The sequence below is a fragment of the Typopeltis vanoorti genome, chromosome 25, assembly GCF_054136105.1.
Source record: "Typopeltis vanoorti isolate ZY-2024b chromosome 25, IOZ_Tvanoo_1.0, whole genome shotgun sequence".
NCBI classification, from domain to species: Eukaryota; Metazoa; Arthropoda; class Arachnida; order Uropygi; family Thelyphonidae; genus Typopeltis; species Typopeltis vanoorti.
The window spans coordinates 39,739,629-39,761,338 of NC_143573.1; the positions used below are offsets into that span (position 1 = coordinate 39,739,629).

At 35.5% G+C, this 21,710-nt stretch overlaps 1 protein-coding gene across 4 annotated transcripts in view; it reads right to left on the bottom strand.

Moving 5' to 3' along the window:
• The window catches only part of LOC150092678 (uncharacterized), a 387,183-nt gene that overhangs the window by 226,289 nt on the left and 139,184 nt on the right, over positions 1-21,710 (bottom strand). For all 4 annotated transcript variants that reach the window (XM_090414782.1, XM_090414783.1, XM_090414781.1 and 1 more), the window contains exon 8: positions 19,475-19,598. In XM_090414782.1, coding sequence (XP_090270908.1) covers positions 19,475-19,598 — 124 coding nt within the window. The remainder of the gene's footprint in view (positions 1-19,474; positions 19,599-21,710) is intronic.

Sequence of the window (21,710 nt, forward strand, 5' to 3'; positions counted from 1 at the left end):
TTTATGACCCTTGTGCTATTAGAGTACTCGAGGGCCATAGGGTCTTTTCATTTCTGGCCTTACAACTATGTCCTCTCTATAAACCTTACTATATTTCTTCTATAATCTACCCTTTCCCCTTCAATATACCCTATTCCTCCTATGGGTTTAAATTTGGAAGAAGGCGAGTTCAGAAGCAGCCCTACCACTGAACTATTCCATCGTCAGGCTAGTCCCCTGACATGGAGAACATAACTATACTTGTAAGCTGACAGAAAAAGATAATCGGATTGAATCTATGGGAAACGACCCTGGAATGGAAAAGGGAAAACGAAAATGGAAACGACAAAATATAATACACATAGCAAACTGGAATGTAAGAGGAATAGCAAATAAAGAAATAGAATTAGACCAGTTATTAAATGAAAGAAATTTTAAAATAGCAGTAATCACTGAAACAAAAAAGAAATTAAAAGGAACTATGAGAACCAAAAATTTTAATGTGATATACAGTGGAGTCAACAAAGACCAAAGAGCACAAGCAGGAGTCATGATTTGGATTCATAACTCCCTTTCAAAACAGTTAAAACATTATAAATTATGGAATGAAAGAATAATAGAAGCTAGAATAAAAATAGATAGAGGCTATTTAACAATAATTGGTTTATATGCCCCAGAAGAAGGAAGAGAACAGGATAATATTGATTTTTATAATCAGCTACAAAACATATATAATAAAATAAATAAAAATGATTACATAATTTTAGCAGGAGACTTAAATGCAAGAATTGGAAACACGAAAATTAATAATAATATAGGAATACATACTCTAAACAGAAATGGTAAAAAATTGATTGACTTTGTAGTTTATAATAACCTAAAAATAATGAATTCCTTCTATAAACATCAAGACATACATAAATATACTTGGGCAGCAAGAGGATGGAAATCAATATTAGATTACTTCATATTAAATGAAAAGACATCAAAATTTTCACTAGATGTTAGAGTTCACAGAGGATATGAAATAAGCAGTGACCACTTCCTTGTTAAAATAAAATTAAGATTACCACCTAAATGGCTACAAGTAACAAGAACAGAAAGAAAAATTGAAACATTTGTTTATAAAACTAGACTATTGAATGACACAAATGTACAATGGCTATATGAACAAAGAATTAACTAGTATCTAGATAAAATAAAACAAAATGAAGAAATAGAAATAGAATGGCTTAATATAAAAACGGTACTAAATGCAGCAGCAAATGAAAGCTTAGGAAAGACCAAAAAATTCAATAAAAGAAAAAAAACTGAAGATCTGGGATGATGCAATCAAAGAAATAATCAAAAAGAAAAAAGAAGCCTATCACAAATGGTTAAGCAGTAAAATATTACAAGATGAAATAGAATATAAAAGAATAAGAGCCATAGCTAAAAGAGAAGTCAGAAAAAGACAGAGAATCATGGAATAAATTTGTTTCTAATTTAGAACATGATTTATATAAAATAAGACCCAATGTATATAAGATTTTGAAACAGCTAAATGCAGATACCAAAGAAAACATAAAATTAAACACTGAATTGAAATTAGAAGAATTTCTAAATTACTACACAGAACTGTGGACAGACAAATGTTTTAAAAAAGACAACTGGCAAATAATTAACGAAAATGAAAAGGAAATAACTGAAGAAGAATTAGAAATCAGCCTGAAAGAAACAAGAAATGGAAAATCACCTGGAGAAGATAAGCTAGGTTCAGAACTATATAAATACGCAGGAACAAGATTCAAAGGAAGACTCTTATTATTTTTAAATAAAATTTACTCAACTGGTATCCCCCCAATAGAATGGAAAAAAGCAATTGTGATTCCTATCTTTAAGAAAGGTAATAGAGATGACCCTAAAAACTATAGAGGTATCAGTATACTAAATTCATGTTACAAAATATACAGCAGAATCTTAAATAACAAACTAATGAAATATTCCGAAAACTTTATTCTAGAGGTACAAAATGGATTTAGAAAAGGACGATCATGTATAGATCCAGCCTTCTGCCTAAAATTAATAATAGAGAAAAGAAGAGAATATAATTTAGAAACACATATTGCATTTATTGACATTGAAAAAGCATTTGACAAAGTTAAAAGAAACATTATTTAACATATTAAAAGAAAGACAAATACCAAATAATATCCTAAAAGCTGTCACAAGTATATATGAAAATAATCAAATACAAATAAGATTAAACCATGAGCTATCATATACAAGAGAGATAAACCAAGGGGTCCGACAGGGATGTCCCCTCTCAGCAACTCTTTTTAATATCTACTTAAATGAAATAATAATAAAATGGAGTAAAAATTTACATCAAGGAATTAAACTTTCACCTACAGTTAACTTAAACACTCTCCTCTTTGCAGACGACCAAATTCTGAAGATAACTTACAGAAAGCTATTTTAAATCTAAATGAGATATCCAAAGATTATGGTATGATAATATCAACGGAAAAATCAAAAACTATGGCCTTTAAAGGACAAGATCCAGCAAGAACTAAAATAGTAATAGATAACAAGATCTTAGAACAGGTGAATTCATTTAACTACCTAGGATGTATGATCACTTATGAAAATGAAAAAGATATAAACATAAAAATTGCAAAATATTTAAAAATAACAGGAGTAATTAACTCTATATTTAAACCAAACCTAGTTCAAAAACAAACCAGGCTAAAAGTATACAATACATTAGCCCTACCGGTCTTAATGTATGGAAGCGAAATCTGGACAATAAAACAAAAAGACAAACAAAGATTAACAACAGCAGAAATGAAGTTTATGAGAAAAACTGCAAAGTATACCCTATTTGATCACAAAAGAAACGAAGATATTATGAAAGAATTAAACCAAGAACCAGTAATTGAAAAAATTAAAAAATATAAACATAGATGGATGGAACACGTTCAAAGAATGAAAACAGAAAGATTACCAAAACAAGCCTTAAAGTACAAGCCATTAGGAAAAGAAAACCAGGACGTCCTCTTAAACGATTCAATGATGACTTTTAAGGCCGGAACAGGCCATCTAGGCCTAAATCCTTGATACGTATGATGATGATGATGATGATGGTTTGTAATGTACCTCAGCTTGTCTTGTATGCTCCAGATGATGATCTTGATATGAAGATTGAAATGTCAGGATAATACAAAGTTAGTTATAACATGGTTGTAAAATCCATAATTTCGAAAATGAATGCTGATCACTGTGTAACACTAAAAGAAAGAAAATGAGTTTTTTCATTATGTAGTAAGCAAGAGGAAAAATAACTAGGGTAGAATGACTTTAAACAATGCTTATCATAAGAAGGTGACTGAACCAAAAGAAATAGCCGAGTTGCTGAGTGATCATTTTGCAAAGATGTATCATTCAGATAGTGATTTTTGCTGATATGCATATCAAAATTGAGGTAGATAAACAGCATATTAAAAAATATTAATGTGAACACAGCATTGGGACTGGATGACATATCAATCCATATTTTCTCTGAAAAAGATCAGCTCGGGCAGGGTTCCAAGGGAGTTGAAACAGGGTAAGATAGTACCATTGCATAAAAGTGACTCCAAGAGAGAGTAGCAAACTACAGACCAATTAATATATCAGGAGTGGTTGTTTAAGTATTGAAAAAGTTGGTGAAAGATAAATTACAATACTGGGTGGATAGGGAGGACTGCAATACTCTATAGTGAGCAGCATGGTTTTGTAAAGGGTAGGTCCTGTTTTAGTAACTTATTCACATTTTATAATAAAGCAAGAGCAGAACTGGATAAAAGTGATGGCTACATCATGATAAGTGAACACTTTGAAAGTATATCATCCAGGTGGTGAATATTGCAGGAATGAGAGAGAGAGCCAATGGAGGTGCATAGCATATTACAGAACCTTAATGTGAATACAGCTGTGGGATTGGATGGTATACCAGCTCAAGTTTTACATGATGCAGTGAGTGAATTGTCAGTGCCCTTGACCAATTGTTTAATCTAAGTCTCAGCTCTGGGTTAGTCCTGAGAGGGGGGGGGGGGGAATGTTCCACTGCATAAAGGAGGCTCAAAGACTGATAAATTAAATATATGCATAGAAGGAATTTAGTACTTTGTTCGAGGAAAAAGTATTACATCTTAATTTCAATTACCTTTCTGTCATGATCCAACTAAAGATGTTCTTGCCATGTTACGAGTACACAAACACGCAATTTGGTGATCAAAATAAGAGCCATTCTCATGATAAATAGAATTCATCAGTATCATGCTGCTGATGAAACAAAGATATTAGCTAAACATATTTGTGACGGCTATAGGAGACAACATCTGTGATAATCAGTATGATCTGACTAAGTGATTGTCAATAGAATATGAGAGTGGGAAACAAATAGAGAAGAAAGGGCATTGTGGCAATTGTTGCCGTACTAGAATGAACATGAGATTTCTCTCAAATACAAGAATTGTATGATAAACAGAAATCATCAGGTCAATGCTATATATGACCAAAACATGGATCATGTGAGAGTAAAAATGAAGGATAGACTGAATCTTAAAACTTAGGTGACAAATTTGCTATTATTATAAATTCGGCTATTATATTATAGCCTGTTTTTGTTTAGGAGTGACCCTTATTTAAATACATTGGATATCAATACTCAAGGGGTATATATATTTAGGGCATTATTTGTGAGTATAGAAGGCAATTAAGATAGAATAAAAGAGGTGGAAAAAATTTTTGGTACATACCTTTATTGATTCTACGATGTCTTCCACTTCCATGATCTCGCTGGAGGTTGTTTACAAGTAGGGGGTGTTTAGACGCAGGAAAATAAGTTGAGATAACCTGGGTTAATATTAATAATATATATATATAGATGTATACATATATTATTTTGAATTAGGGCACATTTTTGTGTGTGTGGGGGGGGGATGAAGGATAAAGACGTTTGTGGCAACTGGGGGTGGGTTAACAGGGGTGTGGAGCCGTTTCAGTCGTGTGACTATCCTCGGAACTTTGTCGGAAATGAGTGTAGGGCTATGTCAGGGCAAAGTTGCAACTGCCAAATAAGGGCATTAGTTGCCGCTACATGGCTGGAGGCGTGGTTTAAATTGTAGGTCGTGGACCGTCCAACATTCGGAAATTAGGTAGGGGCGGTGGATGTTGATAGAATTTTCATTGCATCTTATGGCAATAGTTTTGGATATTCTTAGCACTATTTCGTTGTCTTGTTCGTCTATAATTATGGCCTTGTCGATTTGGGGGATATGTTTTAGTTCAAGGGCATAAGCCAATCTCAGTCTTCCCTGTACTCTGTGTTTAATTTTTCTTTTTGGTATTGCGATGTTTTTTTTTTGTGTTCAGATGTTCCGGAATGGGAATATTGCAATCCCTGAAGTGCTCTTGTAATCTAGTCCATAGGGACCTAATTGTGGAGCTGGTGTAGGTGACGTCACAATCCTCTTGCCAAGGAAATTTGTAGACAACGTTGTGGAGTTCGAATATTTCTGTGTGTGAGAGAAGATTTTTTAGGTTTTAGGAGAGTTGCTAATTTTTGGTTCGTGGTGAATACTAGCTTATAGTCTGTGTTTTTGAAAATATATTTGTAGGCTTTGTATGTGTTTTGGATGTATGGCAATTTGATGACCATACGTGTCGGGAAGTCTGTTTTGGTTGTATTATCGTTATGACGGGATTTTGCCATATTGTTCACGTAATTTATTAGATGTGTAGGATAGTTGCGATTTTTGAAAACCTGTTAAATATTTTAATTCTGTGTTAAGATAATTGCTGTTAGTTGAGAATTTGTCAGCATTGATAAACTGTAATAGGATGACAGATTTTTTGACAGAATATGGGTGATATGAATTGAAATGGAGGTAATTTCCGATATGTGTGGGTTTGTGGAATATCTTTGTAGCTATCTTGCTATTGCTGCTGATTAATGTCAGGTTTAAGAAATTGATGGATTTGTTCTGTTTCTAAGGTGAATTATAGTCTGTTACTGTAATTGTTGAGGGATGTTTGTAAAACGGAGATGTGTGAGGGTTTTCCAATGCATAGAATATCGTCTACGTATCTGCCATAAAAGGTGATGCCAGGGGGGGGGGGGAGTAAAAGTGATTCAATGTGTGCCAGGAATAATTCTGCTAGGTGGCCACTGATGTTTTGGTCCATTGGGAGTCCGAAAATTTGAACATATGAGGAGTTGTTGAACTTAAAGAAGTTTGCAGATATTGTGAGTTTGATCAAGCTAATGATGTCAATTGGTGTTAGTTTTGTGCGTGTGTGTGTGTGTGGGGGGGGGGTGGTCCTCTGTGAGTAGTGTGTGTACGATGTCTAATGTCCTGCGGACATCCACGTTTGTGTATAATGAAGTTGCATCTAATGAGGTGAGGATGTCATCTTGGGATGGAGTGGTGTTATTTATTTTCAAGAATAGGTCATCTGTATTTTTGATCATACAGATGGACGTTGTTAGAAGTGGTTTGATGAGTTTTGCAACAAATTTAGATAAAGGAGCTGTGGTGGTGTTCTTGGAGGAGACTATGGGTCGTATCAGATAACCGTCCTTGTGGGTTTTGATGTTCCCAAACATATAAGGGGTGCGTGTAGTGCGGGGGGGGGGTTGTGTGTCTCATTGTGGTTTTATCTATTTTGTTTTGACTTTTTAAGGTGTGTAGGGTGCTGTTGATTTGTTTTGACAAATTTGCTATTTCGCCATCTGGGTTTGCTACATGAATTGATTTTCAGCTCTCAAACTAAGGGGTCATGAGTTTGAATCCCAATCTGTGCATCGATTTTGTAACATGCTTTTAAGTGAGAGATCAAATTCCATTTCCTGCTAACTAGAAACAACAAGTGGCTTGAAAATTTTCCATGCTTAATCTCTAGTGCTGAGATGCTAGACCCTTAGCTCACCCATAATAATGAAGCATGTCACGGATGGGATGCACATAAAAAAAAATTTCCAGCTTAATCTAATGCAACTTATTTGTCAGCTCATGTCACAATGACTACCATTGTTTGATGAGCTTTACTCATTAACTGTCTGTAATCTATATGGGAGACTGAACTAGCAGCTTCATTCTCATTTTCTTGATTTCAAAGTGGTTGAGAATCCAGCACAACCACATCAAAATTCAGGATGTGCATTTTGTACAATTGTGGAAAATCCTAAACCAATCAACATGGACTGTTTGCAGAGGAGATGACATGCAAAAAATTCAATGATTCTCTATAGATTTTGGCGTCATTATTTTTGATGACTTCATTCTTTTTTTTTTTTTCTTATGAATATCACATCCACGAGAGGTTAGTGAACCTAAATGCACTAGAACTGTGGATGTGCCAGAAAGAACTTGTTCACATTTACATTGAAGAGCTGTGTATTTTATTCCCTGGAAAACACATAAGATGGCAGACTGTTCCAGAGGACAGCAGTGGAAGAGATGAACGAAGAGGAGGAGAAATTTGTTCTGCAAGTTTGGAGATGCATCGTGAGGCCAGATATCGATAGCAGTGCACGACATCAAACAAATGTTGTCACTGCTCGTTCCAAATCTACCTGCAGACTGGCAATACTGGGGTGTTGTTTCCTGAAAGCTACTCACCGAAGCTCCAAGCACAATTTGCAGTCCAACTGATTCATATGGTGATATATGGTCACACACATTTGCCTCCAACCACAGCTCTGTAGTTCTCAAACTGTCTGTTCTGTGTGGCTGAGTCCCATTGGAAGGTCCAATGCCTAACCTGAAACAAGGCGCTGTTCATACCACAGGTTCCAACACAGTGTCTTGATACACTTTGGAGGAGGTTTTGATCCTATTCTTACAGAAATGCAACATGATATGTCATTCCCCACAAACCATCACTGATGTGGGGTGGTGACCTCTCTAAATTTTGGATGTTACAGTATGTGCTGCGCAACTATTTGGGACATATACCTGATAGTTTTGGAAGTTGAACGACTCTTCAATGGTGAAAACCTTCTCATCTGTAAAGAGGATATCTCTGTGTATGTTTGTTTGCATACTGACAGAGATGTGCCTTTCATTTTACTACCCTCTGTCCTATAAGTTGTGGTGTTAGGTAGTGTCCAGTAGAATGATGACGCTCTCATCCCCAGGTCATCAATTAGTGTATGTGACATCATTCTCTGCGGAATGCTCGCAGAGAATGGTGTCACTTTTACATTATTATCACAGGATTATGGAGGAAGTCGTGCCTTCACAGCCCTCATAAGCTGTTGCGTCCTAAAGCAGCATGGTCGACCTGTTTTTTGTCAGAAGATACGTTTTCTATATTGTTATAACAGTTAATACTCAAACATTCTACTGATCCTGAGTATTTTTAGCGTGTTGAAAATAACAAGCAGCTGCATTCCAACCTTGTGAAGTACTACTACAGCTACGTGGTTCTCATAATCTTCCCACTGCATAGTTAACCTGTACAGACAGATGACTTTCTCCCTACTGATAAAAATATGAATGTTGACTGTGCACAGTGTCACTAATGGAATTGGGTTCATGCAATTCTGTGTGCAGTACAGGCGTAACAGTATTTATGGCAAGACTGTCTAGTTCCTGCACAAGTTTGAATAGATTTGATGAAGACTGGGGGGTATTACTGATGCTAATTCTGATGAACTGTGGCTGTAGAAGTATTTGTAAAAAATACAAGTAGGGGAAACTGTGTGCCTATGTGAAAGTGAGTGGAGTATATTAGTGAGATTGTGGTGTATTAGTTGAGACATTGAGTTTTGAGTGTTTGGAATGGTTGGGAGACATTTATCAAAATCAGCAGTGTAAGAATTGGATCAGAAGTAGAAAGTGGAGGGGTTGGCTTTTTCTGTGTGTGATGATACAATAGAACCACCAGGACATAATAATGGTGAGAGGAGTGTTGGGTAGAAGTTGCAACCAATGGTTCCAACTAGAGACCAGAATACATGGCTGCTAATTGGACATGATGAAAGTTTCCTGCTTTTTGTTCTCTTTCAAAGTAAGTTTTTGACATGTTGATAGTTTTCTTGCAGCTATTCCTGGCTTTGGTATAAGCTGTATAGGTATATGGAGTTTTAAATGCAAGTCAGTTATATGCTCAATTCTTCTCTTATATAGCTTTGGCATACCTGTGAGACAACCAAGGGTTAGATTGGGGGGGGGGGGGGGGACATGAAATATATGTTTGCATGCTGATAAGAATTATTTCAGCAATACATTCAGCACACAGGTTTCAGTCAGATGACTGGAAGCAATAATACATCCAAGGAAATGTAGCAATCTGAAAACAAACCCCAACTCAACATCACCAGAGTTAAAGATTGGTACTATCAACATAAGAAGCCTGAATGGAAAAGAAATGGAGCTAGCTGAGGAATTAGATAAGTACCAGATCGACATAATAGGGGTGACTGAAACAAAAATGACCAAAACTGGTGAGATCTTTCTGAGCAATAAATACAAAATGTTATATTCAGGCAATGACAATCAAGGAAAAGAAGGAGTAGCCATAGTATTCAACACAAAATACAAGGCTAATCTTCTTGAATGGCAGTCAGTCTCAAGTAGAGTAATGTGGGCAAATATGAGAATGGGGAACTGGACAATGAGACTTATTTGTGCCTATGGTCCCACAGAAGGTTCTACTAAGGTAGAAGTGGAGGAATTTTTTGAGGCTTTAGAAAAAGCAACTGCCACAATGAAAAAGGAAAGGTTGTTCCTTGTTGGAGATCTAAATAGCAGAGTAGGAAATGATTGTGAGACATACAAAAATATTTTGGGAAAATTTGGAGAAAAGAGCAAAGCTAATAATAATAGCAAATATCTGTTGGATTTCTGCTCAGGACGTCGACTGGTTATTACTAAACCATGTTCCAACATAAAAATGTGCACAAATTCACAATAGAGAAGAGGCAAGGAATAAGAAAAGTCTCATTGACTATGTTATTGTTGATAGTGATGTTTTCTCCCTGGTGCAGGACACCAGAGTGTACAGAGGATTTGAAATTAGAAGTGATCACTATTTAGTCTTGAGCAGGATAAAACTGAATTTCATATTGAAAAGAATAACATGTAAGAAAGTTTTAAAACGAATAAAAGTTGAGCAGCTCTCAGATGTGAACTGTAGACTAAAATACACAAAGATTATTGAAAAAAAAATGAAAGAGTTTGAGAACAGGAATCAAACCTTGGCGATTCAGTGGCAAACTCTGAAGAAAACATTGATTGTTTCTGCCAGAGAGGCATGCGGTGAGGTTGTCTGCAAGGATAAAAAATCAGAACTCCTTGGTGGACACAGGAAGTTAAAGAGGCAGTGAAGGAAAAGAAGAAAGCATATCAAAAGTTCCTATCAAATAAGCCAGCTTGTGCTCTTAGAGAATACAGAGACAAATGCAAGAATGTTAAACACTGTGTAAAACTAGCTAAACAAAAGTCATGGGAGGACTTTGGCAAGAATATAGAAAATAAATATCAAGAAGGTGGCAAAATATTCTGGAGGTTGTTGAAGAAGCTTAGGAATGGAGGAAAGAGTGCTGTAAAAGGCGTTAGAGATGATAAAGGTGACATGAAAACGGAAGAAAAAGATATCCTTGAAGTATGGAGCAATTACTTTGAAAAACTGCTAAATGAAACAAGCAGTGATGACAGCACAGTGGTAAAAAACACTGACCAGGCATGCAGTCAGGAATACATATCCACACTTGAAGTAGAAAAAGCCATCAAAGGCTTGAAATGCGGAAAGGCAGCAGGAGTGGATGATATTCGTCCAGAATTGCTGAAGTGTGGTGGTATAAGAGTCTTACAGTGGCTGCACTGCATAGATCAGAAAGCCTGGACAGAGGGACGAATTCCCAATGATTGGAGTAGAACTCTCAATAGTACCCATATATAAAAAGGGAAATAAAACTGAATGTGAGAATTACAGAGGTATTTCCCTACTTGTCTCAAGTATACTTGCATGATCTTGCCAGGAACACTCAGTAGGGAAATGCCTCTGTAATTCTCACATTCAGTTTTATTTCCCTACTGAGTGTTCCTGGCAAGATCATGCAAGTATACTTGAGACACGGTTGAGAAGAATTGTGGAAGAAAAGCTTGGTAAAGAACAAGCTGGATTCAGGCCAAATAGAGGCTGTCAGGATCAGATCTTCACTTTACAACAAATAGTCGAGAAAGCATGGGAATATAACAAAGATCTGTATTTAAGTTTTGTCGATTTGGAAAAGGCATATGACAAGGTGCCAAGAGAGAAGCTATTCAATACGCTGCAGTTATATGGTGTCAATGGGGCATTATATCAAGCAATACTTAGTCTTTATTTGAATTGTAAGTCAGCAGTTAGAATCGAAGGAAGTACAGGAAGATGGTTTAATGTTAAATCTGGTGTGAGACAAGGATGTACATTATCCCCTCTGTTATTCATTATCTATATGGATCACATTATGAAGGAAAGTGGTATTAAACATGATATCAAAATTGGAGATGTTAATGTCAGCTCTTTGCTTTATGCAGATGATGTTATACTTCTAAATAAATCTGCTACAAGTCTGCAAGATTCTCTGACTAAATTGAATAGCTGTTGTAATAGATATGGTATGAAGGTCAGCAATAAAAAGACAAAGATAATGAAAATAGGCAGAATCATCGAAAATGTCAACTGTGTTGTGAATGGAGAACCTGTGGAACAAGTGAAACATTTCAGCTACTTAGGCACAATTTTTACTGCAGATGGTAAAGTAAATATAGAAATAGACAACAGAATCAGCAGAGCTGGTATGGTGGGAGGTCAATTGAATAAATTCATATGGAATAAGAAAGAAATTAGTCAGAACACTAAATTAGCTGTATACAAAACAGTGTTCAAACCAGTTTTAGCTTATGGATCTGAGAGCTGGGTCAGAAGTCAAACACTTGACCAAAGAATAGAGACCGCAGATATGAAAGTCCTGAGAAAGATTATAGGCATGAACAGATGGCATCAATGGCAATATCATATTAAAAACGAGGATATTAGGAAAGAACTTGACATTGTCAGCATCCAGGAATGCATTAGCAGAGCTAATCTCAGGTGGTATGGTCACTTAAACAGAATGGGTGAGGAAAGATTAGCAAAACAAGTCTTCTCTGCGAGGTTGGCAGCAAAACAACCCAGAGGAAGACCAAGATATAGGTGGATTGATACGGTACAAAGTGCCTTAGACGATAGAAATATAAGATCTGATAATGTTGGAGTCTTGACAAGTAACAGACTGATTTGGAGGAAAATTGTAGATAGGAAGTTAGTAATGATGTAGTTTTTTCATGTAGTACTATCATATCCTGTACACCCCTTGAGGGTACATGGCAGGAATTTGATGATGATGGAAATGTAGCATAGTATATATCGATAATCACACTTGGATTTCTTGTAATACCATATCATATGAGGATATGAGTGATTGTGTTCGTGTCGTTCCATCGAAGAGATCAGCACATGATTGTGGTCTGAACTGTCTAGACAACTGACCATATTCACAGCATATCTGGATGGGTCACTAGTGAAGAAGAGGTACAAGGTCATATTCAAACTGCACAGATCAAGCAAGGTAGTGCTTGATCTGTGCAGTTGGAATAGGAAAGCTAGCTGGTGTTGTGAACATTGAAGTCTCAAAGAAAAATGACCTCACTGTTAGGAAAGATTGATTGGAGAATCAAGGAAAGGAAACTAAAAAGTTCATAATGGATGGTGTCATTAAGAGAGCGATTGAGACAGCAAATGAATGTGACAGAAAGAGGTACAGATATTTTTGGCCAAAGCAGGTCAAAATTGGGAAATTCCAGGTTGGGCACTCTTTGACATGCTAATTGCACAAAGATATATCAGAGTGAACGTATGCTCAAACACCCATCTTTGAAGTGAAACGAGTCAAAGCGTGTGTAACTGGGAAAGTTGAGGTGAGGGGGGGGGGAGAAATCAGAGAGTCTGTCAGAAAAGGGTGACTGGAGATTGAAATGAAAACTGCAGATAATAGATGGAAATGGACTTTGAGGCTAGAACTGAGGACATATATCGGTGTGGTGTATTAGGAAGGTTCTTTAAGGTTTGCTGCTGACAGTATTGGTCACGCATGTTTCCTATGAAGTGTTGGAGTTAAAGATTCCGTGCTGACTGGTAAAAAGACTAGATTTTTTGCATTAGTACTGCTTTTTTATAATGACTGTTTATGCTTCCTTTCCACTGTTGTTTTTTTCGAAGTTATTGCAATAATCTTCTACCTTCTTCCTGCTGCTGCAAGTAAGATCTGGCCAGGCCTTATCACATGACATGTCAGAAGTGTCTTACTCAAAACAGTTATAAATGCTGATCAGCTTGCTTGCTGATTGCAAGTCTCTTTGACTGGGGGGGCCAAAGATTTGTTATGTCACTCCATGTGTTTGTGAGCTCAAGGAAGTGACACCTAACATTTTCCTGCAATCAAGCTTGTTCAGCAAGCTTGCAATTTTGTCGCTTAGCATCATGTCTGAATGACATGATAAATGAAAGTTCAGTATGACACTGTACTTTTTATTCTCTGCCTTGTGTCTTGGACTGAAAAGGTAATGAGGTTGTTAAGCTTGCTAGGACTTTCACAGTAGGGAAGTTGACCGAAACAATGATAGATAAGGATGACAATGAAGTAACTGCTTTATTTTGTCTAAAGACAAGTTAGTAATATTTATATTTATACAACAAGCAAAAGCATAAAAAAATGGCATAAAACAAGATATATAAAATAACTAATAACATATTACATCCTGTTGAAAAGACAATTTCTATACAATAGTTCTAAGACAGTTCATTATATCTAGCTCGCATTGCTTTCTTCACTGCATCTCTATAGGAGTCACCTGCTGTGGCACCATACGTGGCTCCTTTCATTCCTAACCCTGCAGTTCCAACACGCCTGCGAACCTGCACTATGGCTGATGTACCCTGTCCCATTTTCCCAAGACCTTGTCCTTCACTCCAACCCATTGCTTTTAACATCTTATTACCTATGTTATCACTACTGATACCCTCCTTTGTTGGTTCCTCATATGATACATGTTCAAACTGTTTCAGATATTTTGTCTTCAACTTGCTAGTGTGCACTACATCTGGCTGACCAAATTTTTCTCTGCGTTCCTTAGCTCTATCACGATAGCCAGCCTCCCTTTCTTTCTTCACAAGTTCTGCAAGTTCTACAGTTGAAAGTTTTGTCCTTTTTAAAACATCCATATTCTGTTTATGAAGATCGGATAACTGCTGATGTCTCTGAAGAGCTTCCTTACTAGGAAATTGCCTAGTAAGACAATATAAGACAATAGTAATACAATAATAATTGCCTAGTATAAAAAAAAAAAAATAAATAAATAAATAAATAAATAAAAATTGCCTAGGAACGCAGAGAAAAATTTGTTCAGCCAGATGTAGTGCACACTAGCAAGTTGAAGACAAAATATCTGAAACAGTTTGAACATGTATCATATGAGGAACCAACAAAGGAGGGTATCAGTAGCGATAACATAGGTAATAAGATGTTAAAAACAATGGGTTGGAGTGAAGGACAAGGTCTTGGGAAAATGGGACAGGGTACATCAGACATAGTGCAGGTTCACGGGCGTGTTGGAACTGCAGGGTTAGGAATGAAAGGAGCCACGTATGGTGCCGCAGCAGGTGACTCCTGTAGAGATGCAGTGAAGAAAGCAATGCGAGCTAGATATAATGAACTGTCTTATAACTATTGTACAGAAATTGTCTTTCCAACAGCTGTTCAACAGGATGTAATATGTTATTAGTTATTTTATATATCTTGTTTTATGCCATTTTTTCTGTGCTTTTGCTTGTTGTATAAATATCAATATTACTAACTTGTCTTTAGACAAAATAAAGCAGTTACTTCATTGTCATCCTTATCATTAAAAAAAAAGATAGTAAATCTCTTTGAGTCCTTTTTTCTAATGCATCAAATTTAATTGAAAAAATATCACTGAGCATAATAAGGCACTGTTCCATGCACTTTCTGATATTTAGAAACTGTTTAATGGATGGGAAGCACAGGGGACAAAAGAATGGCTGGCTAAGTTTTATTACCAATTTGTCAATCTTTGCACAATCAGCATGCATTGACTGGCAAACAGAAATTGCAATGAAGTCTCATATTCTTGTCCATAATCTCAAGCTTTCAGCTATGATACTTCTGAGCTTCAGCTAACCTATCACAGTTAACAAGACTTATGGCACTCTGTAACACTCAAGCTTTGCTGCCATCATTTTTGTTTTGTACTGCAGGCATATCTGTACATAATGGATGGGTACTTGCTTTGGCTGATATTAAAGTAAAGAAAAATCTTTTTGTTGAAAAGCTCACGACTTGCAGTTGGTCTGAGTTTTTCAGTTCCTTTCGATCTCTTGCTATACTGTCGTTTACAGCCATTCTTGTAACATGAGGGCCACTGAAAAGTAATCCTACATTTTTATCAGCAGTTTCATTGTATCTAGTTGTACAAGAACAAGGCTGAATGCCATGCAATTCAGCAGTATAATTACTATATTCAAAGGAACTGATTGAAGACAGCAATATCAGGAAAAGCAGCAGCACAAGCTAAGATTGCAGATCTCAAAATGTCAATACAGACTTTTAAGAAAGCAGTGCTCTGCCTATGTGTGCATGAAACAGCTGCAGTGATGATGGAGTATATGACTTCAGTGGTTGGCACGACAAGAGGCTGCATGATGGAATGCAAATCTGCCATGGAGGAATGCTATATGTCAAGTGCAGATAATGCCGTCTATATTCATATAAGGCAAATGTAATATAAGACAAATGACAGTTCAATGTGTGTACTATTAAACTTTTCAACATAAGCAAACAATACAAGTCCACAAAAGATGTTTTAAGCAAAGGGTTTATTTTGGGGGAGATAGTGAAGGAATTGTTTCTGTAAAGTGAGAGAGAGAGAGCACTTCTATTTCCTTCGATATAAAGACTGAATAGGTGGTGTGTGTGAAATGTACCAATAGCTATTCAGATAATACCTTGATCATGGTTAAGATCCAACCATTGCAAGGTACTCTCCCTTGCAGAAGCATAGATTTGGGATCCATAATTAAGATTTACACAGAAAAAGTATATGATAAGGCAAAGCAAGGAGCATCAATAAGCACTATTTTTTTTACTGTACAAAGGATATTCAATGCCCTCTTCCACTTTTGTTTTAGATGAAGAATATGTGAGAGAAATACAAAATTTCTGTCAAAAATAAGTCCAAAACTTGACTTTTGTTGTTATTACGCTAATAGTTTATCCAATTCTTAACTTTGGGTGTGCATGAAGAGAGCATTTTTTGCAGAAGTTTCATACTCTTTTCTACTGACAGCCTGGAACCATGACTAAGAACTCTTCGTGTGTAGAGGCTTAAGCGCTGTGAGGACATCATGTTGGAGGCTTAATGGATTTTTTTACAACACTCAAAAAGAATTAAAATAGAATTTAATACTTCCTATATTTCGTCCTAGTCACTAGGACATCTACGGGGATTACAAAAACAATTAATGTAACATGCACACACAAATCTTACAATACTAAGCCCAACCATGTGGGTGACACTAAAGTCCTATCTAGGTGGAGCGCCCTCTAAGGGTGGTAGTAGGTGGCCTGGAATGTAAGGTGGGACCTCTGGTGATGAGTGTTTCCCAAATCTTCGGAAGCTTAATGCAACCGTATTTATTAAGATTTGGTTGGTTTCTGAGAGCTGCTGCTGCTTCTAAGAAAAGTCTCTCTTTCTTAAAACTCTTAGAGTAACTAAAAACGCTTAAAACACATACAATCATTTCAGTGATGACCTTTATGTTGCAAGAATGACAGAAATTGTAAAGTTGTTATAAATATATTATTAAAAGCCCATGAACAGATACAATTGACTGCTTGTTAGAGTTTATTTTCGTTACCCTCAACAGTACATAAATGATACTAAATTGTGCAGTCATCAACATATACAGTATTGCCTACTGTGGGAGGAAGTTGTTCAGCAAAAAAAGTAATGCTTAAGACAGCCTTGTGGAACACCCTCTTGTTGGTGCTATGGCCAGGATGCACTTCCCACTAGGACTTTTAAAGACTGGGGTAAAGAAAGTTTTTGATAAAAACAGAAAAATGCCCTGTGAGACCTAAATTACAGAGATCTTTTATTATGCCATATCTCCAAGCTATGGCCTGAGCTTTTTCCATGTCAATAAAAATCGAAATCAGATGTTCTTGTCTCAGGAATGAGAGTCTCTTATATATCTTTCTAAACACACCAAAATGATGCAAAGTTAAATGGCATCTATAAAAGCTAATATTACAGTTGAAGAGAAGATCATTGCTTCCTAAATACCAGTAGAATGGCATTCAGTCTGTTGAACTGTAACTATGAAAGCCCAATGTGGGTGGAAAGAAAATCATTGCTTTCTAAATACCAGAAATATGAACATTTAGCATTATCTCCAATATCTTCTGACCATCTGCCTTTATAAGATATTGAAACTAATTTTAAAGTAAATAAATAAATAACAGGTCAGTAATTGTTTGCTTGTGTTGGATCCTTTCCTGGTTTTCAGGTGGCATTAAAAATTGATTTATGCTAAGTATCCATAAACTCTTTCTTAGTAAGTATTCTGTTATATAGTAAGAGAAGAAAAACCTATTTAAGAAAGGTAGGATATGTTAGAGTATAAGTGTTTTCAGTTCCTTCTTAACAAAAATCTGACAGTACACTATAGCCTAGTTGTAAAAAAGTTGAACCATTGTTTCTCATGTTGTTCTTTCAATATCAACAATTTGGAAGCATATGAAGCTGATGCAGAGGTTCTGTCAAAGTTTTTCCCTAAAGTGTCACATGAAATAAAAGAATATATGTATTTATATATACATATTCTGGCTTTGGTTTTTCCCTCAAGCAAAAATATTCATAGTATGAGCATTTTTAGTTTCTTTCCAGTATGTCTAAATTTATTTACTTTAAAATTAGTTTCAATAAACCCTAAAATGAATCTTATATATTACATTCACTTATCCTAGTATCATAAATAAGACAAGAGAACTGTAATAAAAATAAACATTGCTTAATTAATATAAAAATTATACAAATATAATTATTTACATAAAATTTGTTTAAAAAAATCACAAGAGATACACTTTCTCTCTCTCAAAACACACAAATTTAAGTTTAATTTCAGAAAAAACAAAAAATTTCAGGAATCTGTAACAAAACAAAGAAACAAAAATCCCTTTCTAATTTTTTTCTAGGGGTAACAACTTTGGCTTTCCAATACATTTAATGCAATCAGTTTCAAAAAGAGAGCTACCTCACTCTGATTCAAAGCTGGCATTCTTCTAAACATTCTCTTTCCTTTTAAAGCTGAAAGAAATATTCTTGTCCTACTTCAGTAGGTTTCAGTGTAAGCACTTTGTCAAAAAGATTTCCCTGCTTCAAAAAAGTATCCATGAGGAGAAAACAGAATAAACATTGTTTGCATTACAATTTTATAAACAAACTATATTGATTTCACTGATCTTCTTTTCACTCTGAGTACAGTTTCCTTCTTGTCTGAAGGAAATTAGCAGGGTTTCACCAGAAAAGTATTTTTTTGGTGAAAAGTATCAGGGTTTCCCTACCATCACTCTGGATAGTGTGGCAATCAACATGTTTTTTTTTGGAATTCCAAATGTTGCTGCCTGGACAAATCTCCTCCAGACTATCTCCAGTTCTATCCTTAAAAATAATAATGAAATGTCTTGAGATGGGGTAATAACTGGATTTTTAAACATCACCTGCATACAGAAACATGTTTGCATTTCTGCAGAAGAAACTTGATTTTCGATAAAGCAAGCTTTTTTGTTTTTTTAAACCAAAATGTGATATTTTGTGATGACATCTAGTATGCATGGATGATTCTGGCATACATGAGTTTATTCAAACAAATCCCACTCCTGTGACAGCATCATTAAATAAACCTGTAGATAAGTGTAGTTTATACAGATTTAAAGCCGAAGCAACTCGAGCTATGGGGCCAGTGTATTATGTATGTTAATTGCGTGTGTTCTAATGGCTGGTTTGCCTGTTCTGTGGGATGAAAAACCTGAGTTACTGGGAATAAAAAACCCTCACTATCAAATGAAAAAGCCCTGATAAAGGTTCTTCGCATGCTAAATTGGATTCTAACTGGGGTCTTTCCAACCAAAGAGCATCATTGAAACCGAGTGAGCTACAGGGACTATCCTGTACATAAGTGAAAAATGAAAAAATGTAGAATGCCATGCCAACTATGATATTCAAATTCAGTCAGATGATGCTGTTATTAAAAAAAAAAGGCTGCGAACACATACCCAATGACATAGTAGCTTCATATGGCTAAAAATTTAATATGCTCATTACTTTAATAATTATCCTTCAAAATGAAATTAAATGTGTACCTGATCATATTCTGAAGATCCAGGATATAATGGCCAGCCAAGAAATAATTCCGCAATGACACAGCCTAAAGACCACATATCAATAGCTTCACAAAATGGCAAACCTAAAATAATTTCTGGAGCTCTGTAATATATATATATATATTATATAAATATATGCATATAGACATTAAATATTCTTTCTGAAATTATGAATCACTTTAAAAAAAAAAGTCATAAAACTTTATAAACAGTTAAGTTTATCATAAATTCATTACCTGTTATTCAACATGTATAATGGATCCAATATTTACACAAAGAAAAATATATTCATATGAAAAATGATGTAAAATTTGAACATTTTCATGAATAAAACCATAACTTACAGATAATTTATGAATGGCATTTATTGGAAAATTTACAAAAAAATATTGGGTCACCATTGTCAAATGCAAGCGGGGGGGGGGGGGGGGGCAATTTATTACTAATGAAGTCTTATTATTAGTATCTTTAAAACAAATTACGACAGGAAAGAAAACAAAATATTTCTATTATTAAAATATTTTTAAATATCAGTACTACAAAAAAAGCATGAGATTAAAGAACAGAATGAGTTTCAAATTATTAAAAGAATAGTAAGTTGCTTTAAATTATGATTCAATGTATGTATTTACATAAACTGCAAGCATTTCTTAGCTGCTCTTTCAAATGCTAAATGTTAATTCAAAAGACTCTTTGGATTACCATTTAACAAAATAATATGCATCATGTTGTGAAAATATTTAACTTTATATTGTACAATATTTGGATGGAAGGCAATTATCACTCAGTATGATTAACGAAGGCCTGGAGTGATTTGAAAGTACTGTGTCGGACCTCTACAGCAGGATTTCAAGATTAATTGTTTCTCAATCCATCATTGGTAATGACAGCTTGTAGTGAGAATACGATTCCCATAAAAATGCTGGTCACGAATCTATGAAAATTTTAATCATTTTGCTTTTCCAGCTTTCTGTTATTACTGGCTGTTGTCTCTATTTGATGTCCCTTCTTATCTTAATTCTTGATTTTTCCTCACTGAGCTACCATCAAGCAACTGTTTCACTGTCAACCGTTATTGGCTGCACCAGAACATACTATTAGAGACTTGCCAGTAGAGAGCAATTTGCATTACTAGTAGCATTTTAATAAAAAAAAATACTTATAATACTAGGTTTATTATAACCAATTTCATGTTTTTATATGTGGTAACAAGATGAGGAGAGGTGGTGCGCCTTTTTGGAATCTTCTAAAGGACAAACTGAGAGACTGAATGGTTAGAGTGTGTCTGGCAAGTGTTTCTATTATGAAGTAAAGAAGCAAGAAAAGAATGAGTGTTAGGGAAGAGAAACTGGAGTGTGAAACAATGGAGAAAGTCATGTGATAAGAGGAATGCTTGATGACAGCATGACAAAAATATTTTTCCAGGGAATAAAGGTTAAGATGCAAGTGAAACTATTAGAATGCAACAAGAAAAAGTGAAGAGATGACTGGTTTCGCAGGTAAGCATTATCTGGCAGGTTAAAAGAGAGGTATGCAAGAATATAGAAAGTTGTTGACTGGACAAAAGATAAAGAGGACAGAGACTACAGAGAGCCTGCTGTTATGACAGAATGATGCTATGATAAGGGCAATGTTCATAAATAAGTCAATACACAGGTTGTGTAAAAGCTGCACGCAGTTCATCAATGTGCAAACTAAGTTTGATGGACCCGACTGGAATGGGACTGGAGTAAATGTTCATTGAGATCTTGGTAGTGCGAAAACAGGTTGACTGGATGGTTTTGGGTTTGCTGGTAAAAGAACAGTAAGGGCATATTGCACCATTACAAAAGTTTACAGCAGTACTCAGAATAATAAAAAAAAAAAAATACTTAATAAGTAAAAACATCTCATGCACATGACTACAGTTACGCAAGTTTACTATGTCTGACATCTGACTGAGTATATATGGCTCAGGTCAAAATTAAAAAAAATTGCATTCCTCTCTCTCAAGTGAAGTGCTAGCACTCCAGCAAAAGATGATATATTATAAGGCAAGTGTAAGTATTCACATACAAGTGGGTTATCTGTCCTAATAAGAATGTGTAAGAAGACTGGGCCTGCCAAAAACAACTTCCTGTCTTGGACTGCAAATGCTTATTTTCAGGCTTGATCTCAAGCAATTTTTGATATTTCCTGCCAGAATGACTGCCACTGATCAGTTAACTTTGCTTTA